Here is a 12,100-nt window from a genome sequence, read left to right as displayed (position 1 = left end):
AGGAATAGGAGCTATGCTCGAGGTGACCTGTTTTTGTATCTCGCAAGATCAAATTTGTACTTAAATTCTTGTATTGTGTTTGCACACACTATTTTTTCATCCAATTTATTTTATATATCTATCACTGTGTGGGAAGCTGTTTGTTTTCAGGTCTCTTCTGTAGTTGTCATTTTTGAGTTTCATTGCATGTCCTCTTATTTTCCCTCTTTAAAGTTCTCTCTACCAAGGCATTCTTTTCCTTTCATAATTCTGTAGATGGTTAGTAGGTCCCCTCATTCTCTTCTTTGTTCCAGGGTTGGCAATTCCATTTTGGCCAGTCTTTGTTCATATGTCAGGTTTGAAAGTGTTGGAGCCATCTTTATTATTGCTCTTCGTATTCTTTCTAATTGTCTTATATTCTTTTTTGTACTGGATGACCATATCAGCACTGCATATTCCAGTTTTGGCCTTATCAGTGTTTGTAATATTTTCTTAATCATTTCCTTATCCAGGTATTTAAAGGCCACCTTTATTGATCTCAACAAATTGTATGTTTCTCTGACTATTTTATTTATATGTTTATCTGGTGACATGTCTTTGGTGATGATTACTCCTAGGTCCCTTTCAGAATTTACTTTCTTTACTTCTTTTCCATCAATTTTATACTGTCCTGATATCCTATTCTTGCTTTTCCCAAATTTGATTATACTGCATTTCTTGATGTTGAATTCTACCTCCCATCTCTTTCTCCACTCTGAGACTTTGTTCAGATCACTCTGTAATGAGTCACAGTCTATTTCGGAGTTTATTCTCTTTAGTAGCTTTGTATCATCTGCAAGGAAGTTCATGTAACATTCAATACTTTCGTCCATGTCATTCACATATATAGCAAACATTATTGGAGCTAGTACTGACCCCTGTGGGACGCCACTACTCATTTCTTCCCATTTTGAATATTTGTCTCTGAACACTACTCTCATTTTTCTTCCATGTGGGAAATCCTCCATCCAATTCAATAGTTTTTCAGGCATAAGAGGGTCTAGGAGTTTTCCAACCAGTACCCTAAAGTTTGGGTCTTTTAATGTGTGTGGATGTAGTACAGATGAGAGTAAAAGGAAAGATATAGGTAGTATGTTTGTGAGAAGAAAGATGGATGTGTTGGCTTCGATTGAAAATAAGTTGAGAGGGAGGGGCGAATGTGAGTTTGGAAGTGTAGTTGGGAGGTTCTCAGGAGTGAAGAGAGGGTAAGGGAGAGAAGGGATGGCTATACTAATAAGTGAAGAGATAGGTAAACATGTAGTTGAGTGAAAGGTTTCTTCAAGGTTAATGTGGATGAAGGTAAAACTGGGTAAGAAGATGTGGGTTTTTGTAAGTGCATGTGGGCCTGGTAGTGAGAAGAGTGTAGAAGAAAAGGAGGCTTTTTGGATAGATTTAAATGAGTGCATAGAGGGATTAGAGAGAAACGTCAATGTAGTGGTATTAGGAGACCTTAATGCTAGAGTAGGAAATGAACCAATAGACGGAGTGGTTGGGAAATGTGGAGTTCCAGGAAAGAATTGTAGTGGAGAGTTGATGGTGGAGATATGCATAGAAATAGAGGAAGAGGAGGTGAATCAATTAGAAAAGAAAAGGTAAAAGGTGTAGATGGAGAGATGATAATGGATGAGAAGGCATTGAGAGGAAGATGGGTTGAGTATTTTAGGGAGTTGCTTAATGTGAAGGAGGATAGGGAGGGAAAGGTAGTTGCAGTGGGAAGTGCTAAGAAAATGACTGTGATGAGTGAGGAAAATGGAGGAGAAATAAGGAAGGATGAAGTGAAGGCAGTTGTTAAGATGATGAGAGCAGGTAATACACCTGGTCTGGATGGATGTCATGCAGAATGTCTGAAAAAAGGAGGTACAGTGATGGTGGACTGGCTGGTGAGGTTATTTAATGTTTGTTTAAGAGAGGGTAGAGTGTTGGAGGACTGTAGGAGTGCCTGTATAGTTCTACTTTACAAAGGAAAAGGGGACAAGTGTGAGTGTAGTATATTTAATATATATACATATATATATATATATATATATATATATATATATATATATATATATATATATGTGTGTGTGTATTTACTAGTAAGTGCTTGTGCTTTTATTTTAATTCATAGGAAAGCTGAATATAGTTTTGCACATTGGACATGGTTGGTTGCATGATTATAAAATGTTCTACAACTCAAAATGTAGTGTTCAAAATACTTTTGGTGGGGTTGCACAAAATATGTCATCTGGAAGATACAGTTGAATTTGTTTACTTACAGATCACACTAATGAAGAGATCGTTTGTCAAGAGTAGTGAATTATCACTTAGTTATCTGAGCTCTTTGGGGATGCTGAACCATGTTTCTCAACTGGCACAGACTCAGGCCACCCCAGCACAACTGCTTCAAGTGAGACCATTAATTTTATTTTAGATGTTTTATGTATGAATATATGCATTGTATGTCCTAATGTGGGGTATTGGCTGCATGTTATTGTGAGCTAAAGACCTGGTAAGTAACATGCAGCTGATACTTTAGAGCAGTGTCTCTCAACCAGGGTCCCCCAAAACCCTAAGGTTCTGCAAAAGGTCCCTAAGGGTTCTGAGAGAACAAGTGAGATAAGCTAATGCACTTTTGATTTTTTATTTAATTTCATATAAATATAATTAAACATGCACAACATATTTTTGGTTATTGTAATAATGTAATGTAGACATCATCCTATATAACCTATTATTATGATAAAAATAAAATGAGAAAGATATGGTATATGTGATGGTATATGTGTTTTTTTGTTGTGCAGGGGTTCCTTGAGACATGCAATTTATTTTAAAGGTTACACAAGGGTAAAAAGGTTGAGAAACACTGCTACTGCTATAGAGTGTATATGGGGCACCCCAATGGACCAGAGCCACACATCACTTTGTATTGAGGAAATCTGTACTCATAGAGAAATGATGCTACTTTATTTTACTATGTTCCTCTATTATGCTGTCACCCCCCCCCATCTGTCCTGTATCACATCACATCTCTGAATATACATTTCCATTTTTGCCAAAACCTGTGGTAGGGGAGAAAGAATACTGCCACTGAGTATTCCCACTTGAGTTATAACAGATAATTAAAACGGGATAGAGGATAGGACTATGTGTTCTACTCCCTGTAGCCTCAAAGGGGACATTCTTAAAAAAACAAAGGCATAAGAAGGTCTGGGAGGATTTTTCCAACCAGAACCCTAAGGTCTGAATATTTTAATGTGCATAGGTGTAATACAGATAAGAGTAAAAGGGAAGAGATAGGCAGTATTTTTGTGAGAAGAAAGGTGGATGTGTTGGCATTGAGTGAAACTAAGTTTAAAGGGAGGGGTGACCGAGTTTTAGAGTGTGGTGGGGAGGGTGTCAGAAGTGAAGAGAGGACAAGGGAGAGAAGGGATAGCTATGCTAGTAAGTATTTAGCTAGTTGTATTATACGGGAAGGGGAGCTATGCTTGTAGTGACCTATCTTTGTATCTCGCAACATCTAGTTTGTTCTTAAATTCTTGTGTGGTGGTTGCACACACTATTGTCTCATCCAATTTGTTCCAGACATCCACCACTCTGTGTGGATTTTTTTTTTTTTTCTCTCTCCCAGATCTCTTCTATTATCGTATTCATGGTTTAAAGTTACACACGGGAAAGTCTGAGAACTTACTTGTTTCTGTTCTCAGACATTGGTGGTCTGAAGTTAAAGAGAAATCTTGATGGCTTCTGATAGGAACCGTAAAAGTCTTAAGCCAAGGTTTCTTGAGAGAAATGTCTGGTACCAGTGCTGAAGGTGATCTCTTGTTCAGTTGACGAAAAACAGTGTCATTCGGTAGGGACTCTTATGTGTTCATAAAAGCTTCAAGTCATGGGACAACTTATACTTTAAGCAAATTCTCAAAGTTCCCAATTTTATAAACCAAAATTACATCTTAGGTTTAATAAAATAAAGAGGGAGGGGAGTTTAATTGTATCTTAATTAAAGTTATGATAGTGTGGTTCGCAGTTTCAGGAAAGGTTCCCGATTCGAAATTAAACAAGCCTTGAGGGAAATCGCCATAACTTAAGGTAAACAATGCAATTCCTGAACAATAATTACCACAGCCTTCCCGACAACAAAGAGAAAGTGTTTAAGAAATATAACACTTTCGAGCAAAATTTACAACAAGTTTTTGAGTGCTAGAGACCTTACTAGGTCTCTAGAGGCTAGTGCAGTCTTATGAGTTGGCCTCAAAGAGGTAGGTTTCAGAGTAACACAGTCGTCTTGTAAAGAATTAACCTCCTCTAAGTTTGAGGCCTCTTCAAAGGGTTCCAACTCTCTAGCCTGAACATTAGGATCCTCAGGGGATTCATCCTCAAGACTGGAACTCAACTCAGCATGGAGCTCTAGAGCGATTAAAAGTCTAATGTTAACTTTGATAGAGTTTCCATCGGGCTTAACGACAGAGACTGTTTGTATCACTTTGTCTTGGTCAGGAAAAGTTTCAACAACACGAACTAAGGGCCAGAAGGGTCTGGTCTCAAAGGGGAGTTTCAAAAAAGCAATATCACCCTCTCCCCAGCTTTTAGAATTGTGTAACACAGATCTATCCCTTTCCCTTAAGCTGACCAAGTACTCTGTCAGCCATCATTTCTTAAACTCTTCATAAAAATAATCCCTACAGTCCATGACTAAATTAAGAAGAGAAGGATAGTCTTCTCCTGATTCCCATTCAGGGACTTGTTCCAAGTCTCCAAACATCAAGGAAGGAATGGTCCTTCCAATAAGGAAATGATTTGGGGTAATTACATCTACCTCATTTTCACAAGAATGATATGTAAGTAGTCTATTGTTCAAAATGTTTTGAACATTGGACAAAAGAGTGATAATCTCTGCCAGGGAAGGAACAGACCTACTCAATACCTTATACAAACATTGTTTCACTGTCTGTATTAACCTTTCCCAAGTGGCACCATACCAAGCAGCATAAACAGGAATGGTTTTCTGCTGAACAGGGGAAGTTTTAAACTTCTCTTCAAATTCAGATGATGACAAAAGTTGTCCAATAACACTCCCCACTTATGCAAAAGAATAAGCATTATCAGAATAAACAGCAGAAGGAATTCCATATCTGTTAGCAAACCTAACGAAAGCCAAAATGAACTCGGCAGTGGACATAGTATCCACAACTTTTAAAAGAACTGCTCTAGTATTGAAACAAGTAAATATTAATATGTATGCCTTTACCTTCTCTCCATTCCTGTCTCTAACCCATAAATGCCCCGTGTAATCCACACCAGTATGGGCAAAGGGCACACTTAGATTCACTCTAGAGGCAGGTAAAGAGGAAGGAGAAGGATAATTAACTGCACGGGAATTGTATTTCCTACAAACTATACAATCCTTCAAAATGCTTAAAACAGCTTGTCTGGCCCTAAGGATCCAGAATCCATGCATATGAAGGAAATTAAGTGTGGCTTGTAGTCCCATGTGCATAACTTGGCAATGTGCAAAGTAAATTAGGATTTTAGTCAAATGATGAGATTTGGACAAAAAAAGGGGATTGACAACCTCATATTTGAGGTCAATGTTCTTGTCAATCCTGCCCTTGGACCTTATCAAACCATTCTTGTCCAAGAACAAGTTCATTTGACTTACCAAAGGAGGTATGTCATTAGTATTGGAGTTCTGCAAATAAGCCAATTCAGCAGGAAAGGAATCCTTTTGCATAATACTCATCAAATAATTGATGCTGCCTTAACAGGGTCAGCATTAGACTTCTTGAACAGAAAGACAGCCTTAAAAATCAAAGAAGTGTGATGTAGAAGTTTGCTGTAAGAAGAAAACTTGAGACATCTATTAGAGAAGGAGTGTCAACTTGCACAACAGCCACATTGACAATGTCTCCCTTGAAACAGGAGGGAATACATCCCAAGTGACCCTTTGGCCAAGTATGAGGTGGCAACAACAACCATTCAGGTTCATAAACCCACCAATTGAATTTTTCCTTGAACACCTTAGCACTACAAGGTTTAGTTAGGAAATCAGCCATATTATGTTCAGAAGGAACATAAGTAAAAGAAATAGGTGTGAACTTGGCCTTGAAAGTTTCCAAGAGATTGGAAATTTCCTTTAATCTATTATTAACAAATATATTTTTCTTAGGAGCCTTGTTGGTCAGGATCCAAGAAAGGGCAACTTGACTATCAACAAAAAGAACCACAGATTCAACCAGTGGGGCAGACACCAGTCCTTCCTCAAAAATAGTGCTGAGGCATTTCAAAGAGAGAAAAGTTGCCATAAGCTCCAAAGACAGTAAAGTTCTTTGTTTAATAGGAGCCACCTTGACCTTGGCAAATAGAAGAGAGGTATAAGACTCCTTTAACCTCTTCACTCCGGGGCACATCGCACGTCTGGCAGCATTAGCTGCCCGACGTGCGATGTTGCGTCATAATAATCGCATTATAAAAAGTAAAGTCAGTGCTCAATCGTTCGTTCTCTTTCACCCATGTATTTTGATAACCATAGAAAATTGATGAAGCCAGTTTAGAGAGAATGGAGATTATGTAGGTACGACTACAATAAATATAATCAAGACGTCGATGTCAGCATCATCGCGTACCCACTTGCTCCTCATGACGCCTACGTAGGCATCACCGTATGGAAGTGGTTAATGCCAATGGACTCTAAAGAATAGAAATTGTCAAGACCATACTCTACATTAGAATTAATAAAGACTTCCTGTAAAGGATCAAATTGAGAACTTACAGGTTCTAAACAGAAGTTGACAAGTAACCTTTCCTTGCCTAACCTTTTGGGAGGAAAGTATTTAACAGTCCTTTTAGACAGAGAAAGGGAAGTACTCTTCTCAGGTTTTAGAGAAATTCCATTGGTCTTGAAAGAGGAATTATAAAAAACAAGAGAATCTCCATGATATTCCTCTAAGCAATTAAATGAATCCACTCCAAGGTCAGAATCTGGTTTTACCCTCAAAGGCCTCTCCTTACATTTGAAACTATCAACATTTTGCATTTCATTAGAGGGCATTTCAGGAATCCCCCTTATCATTCTCTTTAAGTAGAAAGGCTTCTCACTAGGAGGGATATATTGAACCCCAGTCCCGTATGGAATGAAACCATCAGCAAGTTTGATAACCTTGCATGGCGGGCTACCATACAAGGGGGCACTTTCAATTGAAAAGTTTGAGAAGTTTTGAAGAATATAATTTCCTATGATCCCTATAACGTTCAGTTGGTCTCCCTTCACTTTTGGAAAACTTGGTGAGACAAAAAATTGGTGATTATTCATACTAAGTAGTACAGAAGAGAAGGAAGGCATTTGTAAGGACAAGTTGTCCTTCAATGGCAAAGAACAAACTAAACAAATTCATCCCTGAAGGGAGTTTTAAGTTAGCAGTGTAGTTATAACCTCTTTTATTCATTAGAGGTAAACCAAAGGAAGAAACTAACTTGTCCATAGGAGGACTTAAACAAGGTCCAACGTTGTCCTCTACAAATTCCTTATTAATGATAGAAAACTGTGCTCCAGTGTCCAACAAAAAGAGACATTGGGCAGTTCTCTTTCCTCTGCTAATAGGAAGGGAGACCAAAGGAACAATGGAATCTGTTGAATTATGAAAATTAAACACTTTCCCTTCAGAAAGTGGTGTCTTATAAGCCATAGGACACATGGCTCCATGGTGCTCGGGTTTGTTGCAAACAAAACATTTGTAAGGCATAGCAGCCTTTAACCCAGGGCATTCCAAAGAACCATGTCCATGATTTAGGCATCAATTGCACAGTCCTAACTGAGCTGCTCTAGCTTTCCTATGCTCAAGGGATTTATATGAAGTACACTTCAAACTAGCATGACAGGGTACCATATAAGGGGGCACTTTCAATTGAAAAGTGTTTAAAGTTTTGAAGAATATCATTTTCTATGATGCCTAAAATGTCCAGTTGATCTCCCTTCACTTTTGGAAAACTAGGTGAAACAAAAAATTGGTGATTATTCATACTAAGTAGTACAGAGGATAAGGAAGGAATTTGTAAGGACAAGTTGAATCCTTCTATAGCAAAAAACAAACTAAATAAATTCATCCCTGAGGGGGGTTTAAGTTAGCAGTGTAATTAAAACCTCTTTTATTCATTAGAGGTAAACCAAAGGAAGAAACTAACTTGTCCATAGGAGGACTTAAACAAGGTCTGACTCTGTCCTCTACAAATTCCTTATTAATGATAGAAAACTGGGCTCCAGTGTCCAACAAAAAGAGACATTGGGCAGTTCTCTGCTTATAGGAAGGTAAACCAAAGGAACAATGGAATCAGATAAATTATGAAAATTAAACACTTTCCCTTCAGAAAGTGGTGACTTATAAGCCATAGGACACATGGCTCCATGATGCTTAGGTTTGTTGCAAACAAAACATTTGTAAGGCAGAGCAGCCTTTAACCCGGGGCATTCCAAAGAACCATGTCCATGATTTAGGCATCTATTGCACAGTCCTAATTGAGCTGCTCTAGCTTTCCTATGCTCAAGGGAAATATATGAAGTACACTTCGAACTAGCATGGTCGGAAGCAGGGCAAAATCTACATCTACTGATAGACTTCTTAATGGAATCTGAATTGACCTTAAAGGAGCCACCAACTCCCTTACTGGAATCAACAGGTTTTTTCAAGGAATTTTCTGTGAAAGCAAGGGAGCTGGTAGAAAGACTTCGTTTAGGTTTGACACTAAGATCATCTGATCCCATTTTAAGTCTAACTAAAACTGACTGGTAAACTTCCCTGATTTGATTAAAATTGGGGAAATTTGAATTAATCACCTGAGACAATTCAATTAAGAAAAATTTAGGTAACTTATTTAAAATTAATTTACTGATCAAAAGAAGGCCCTCGCTTCCTGGCCTAGTGAAATCTACTCCAATTCCCTTAAGGTCTTGTAGCTTGGAATCTGTAGACCTAATGTAACTTTCTAGGTCCCTTAAGAGTGAGACCTCCGGTGCATTAATAACGGAAATCAACACCTTGTCCTGTATTTCTTGTTTATTTAAATACAACTCATCAAGAAGAAGGAATGCAGAGACATAATTTGAATCAGCCACTGGTACATTTTCCACTAAATGGGAAGCCTCCCCTCTGAGATATCCCTTCAAATAAATTAACTTCTGACTATTAGTCAGATTGGGGATACCAGCTAAGGCATTCAGAAAACCCTTTTTAGAATTGAAATAAGCAAATGGATTGTTGGAATTGTTCTTAAAATGTTGAAGAACAATAGGAGGAAGAGGAAGTTTTACAGAATTATCAGTGGATTTGCTAGATTTTTCACAAATTTTTGTCAACTCCCGTTAACTCTTGTCTCCGTTCCTTAAAAGGAGACAATTCAAGAAGAATGGACAGGTGGTAAGCCTTGGATTTATCCATATTCTCATCCTTTTCTTCTTTGGGGAGCAAGTCGTAAATTACCGCGTCAAAATTTTGGATTTCCGTAAGGAAATCATCTAATTGAGACAACATGGTGTCAAGCACAGAATGAGATCATTCATCGATGTCAGAACTTTTTATGGCTTTTAAGTCCTTCGAGATAAGACCCTTTTTTATAGTCTCTCTGTCTTCGGAGTTTTTTCAAAACCTCCGAGTCAGACAATGACTTATTGTTGCTAGTCATATCGAAATGGCAACCCAAACAAACTCGTCACCAAATACACAAGAGTAAGACAGTCGTACTGAACACTGTCTTACAGACTAAGCAACAACTAAGACAGTTTGTTAGTTCATCTATACATTCTTTTAGTATCCAGTTTGCAATTCCGTCCCGGGCATATGATTTTCTGACATCCAGGTTTATTATTTGGTCCCTTATTTCTTTCTGGGTCACAATTATTTCTTTCATTGGGGGAATCTTTCTCCCATTCCTTCATCCCAATTGTGTGCATTTTCTTTTGTGAATACAGATTTGAAATGTTTGTTCATAATTTCAGCCATTTCTATATCTTCTATATATTCCATATTCCCTTGACACAATTTAACTTCTCCTTTTCCTGTTGACGTTTCCCATTTTCATATGGGGTCGCCGTTCCTCGCTAGTCGTTTCCACCTGTTTCGGTCCATCACCTGCTCCTCCTCCAGATGTTTCTCCTTAAGGTCCTCTCTCAGTCTGTCCTTCCAATGCAGCTTGGGTCTCCCTCGCCTGCATCTCCCCTGTACTTCCATCTCCATCATTCTCCTTCCCACGTAGTCTTCATCTCTTCTCTTCACATGGCCAAACCAATGTAATCTCCTTTCCTGCGCTTTCGCCGATGCCTCCACTACTTTCACAGTACCGCGAATCTTATCATTCTTTATCCTATCCAACCTCGTCACCCCACACATCCACCTCAACATCCTCATTTCTGCGACGTCCAGCTTCCTTTCTTGTAACTTTTTCAGTGCCCATGCCTCCACTCCGTACAACAATGCTGGTCTCACTACTGTCTTGTACACCTTTCCTTTTACTCTGGCACTTATCTTTTTGTCACATAGCGCACCTGATACTCTCTGCCAATTGTTCCATGCCAACTTGATCCTGTAGTCAACCTCTTTTTCAAGATCTCCATCCTTCGCTACATAAGATCCGAGGTATTTGAAGGCCTTCACCTTCGGCAGTTTGTGGTCCTGCATGAAAAGGTCGCCTTCCTGAGTCACATTGCACTCCAGGTACTCCGTTTTCTGTCTGCTCACCTTCAGCCCATAGTCCTCTAATAAGCCTCTCCACAGCTCCAACCGCTCCTGTAGTTCTTCGCGACTCTCTGATACCAACACTATGTTATCTGCAAAGAGCATACTCCATGGTGCCTCTTTTGTCACCTCCTCCACCAACACATCAGTGAGGAGGTTAAACAAATAGGGGCTAAGAGCTGACCCCTGGTGAAGCCCAGCTCCCACTGAGAAAGCCTCTGTGGTACCAGCTGCACTTTTCACTCTTGTCCTGGCATCCCTTCGACCTCATACTCCGCCACACCTCACTACTCGAGACTTGATCATAAGCTTTTTCCAGGTCAATAAATGTCAAGTACAGTCCTCTTTGCTTTCCTATGTACTTTTCCATCACCTGTCTCAATGCAAATATTGCATCCATTGTTTCTCGGCCTTTCATGAACCCAAACTGCTCACTACAAACCTCGGTCTCCGCCCTCAACCTTTTATCCATCACTCTTTCTAACAGTTTCATGGTGTGTGAGGTTAACTTAATTCCTCTATAGTTAGCACAACTCTGGATGTCTCCCTTTCCCATTGAAAATCGGGATCATTATACTGTCCCTCCACTCGGGATTGTCTCTTTCTCCATCACCAAATTCAGGAATTCCGTCAACATTTTTATCCCTTCTTCGTCCAAACTCTTCCATACCTCTACTGGTATCTGGTCTGGCCCCACCCCCTTTCCATTTTTCATTTTTTTCAACGCCTCTCTTACTTCCGCCTCTCTTATCGGGTCTACTTCTCCCTCCATTCCCACTCCTGTACCTCCTGTACCTTGACATAGTTTCACTATTTCCTGTTTATTTTTTAATTTCCCATTTACATATCTGTATGATAATTTGGATTGATCATTACATTTGTCTATTATGTCTTTTTCATAGGTTGATACCTACATTTATCTATTATGTCTTTTTTCATAGTTTCTTTTTTCTTCCCTGCTATTTTTACATATTTATTTCTTAGTTTTATATATATTTGCCATTTACCCTGTTTATTTTCTTTTCTTTTCCATCTTTTCCAAAAAAGCTTTGTCTCTTCTATCTTTTGCCTCACTACATTTTTTGTTGAAGAGATAAGTGTGTGGTGGAGTGGAAGGAGGTTTCTTCAAGGTTATTGTGGATGAATGTGAAACTAGAAAGGGAGATGTGGGTCTTTGTAAGTGCTTATGGTCTTGGTAGTGAGAAAAGTGTAGAGAAAAGGGAAGCACATAGAGGGTTTAGGGAGAAATGTTAGTGTAGTGGTATTGGGCAATCTCATTGCTAGAGTAGGAAATGAACCAATAGATGGAGTGGTTGGGAAGTGTGGAGTGGCTTGAAAAATTGTAGTGGAGAGCTGATGGTGATGTGTTTAGAGAGTTGATTATA

The 12,100-nt window shown here is 38.9% G+C and overlaps 1 protein-coding gene across 6 annotated transcripts in view; it reads left to right on the top strand.

Annotated features, from left to right (window-relative positions):
* ida (anaphase promoting complex subunit 5 ida) overlaps positions 1 to 12,100 on the top strand; it is a 334,874-nt gene that overhangs the window by 227,187 nt on the left and 95,587 nt on the right. For all 6 annotated transcript variants that reach the window (XM_076201024.1, XM_076201023.1, XM_076201022.1 and 3 more), the window contains exon 11: positions 2,276 to 2,404. In XM_076201024.1, the coding sequence (XP_076057139.1) occupies positions 2,276 to 2,404 (129 nt within the window). The remainder of the gene's footprint in view (positions 1 to 2,275; positions 2,405 to 12,100) is intronic.

The sequence above is a fragment of the Oratosquilla oratoria genome, chromosome 17 (genome assembly GCF_046742065.1).
Source record: "Oratosquilla oratoria isolate Oo_2021 chromosome 17, ASM4674206v1, whole genome shotgun sequence".
In the NCBI taxonomy this organism is placed as follows: domain Eukaryota; kingdom Metazoa; phylum Arthropoda; class Malacostraca; order Stomatopoda; family Squillidae; genus Oratosquilla; species Oratosquilla oratoria.
Note: the sequence above shows the minus strand (reverse complement) of the source record. Positions and strands in the feature narration are given on the sequence as shown.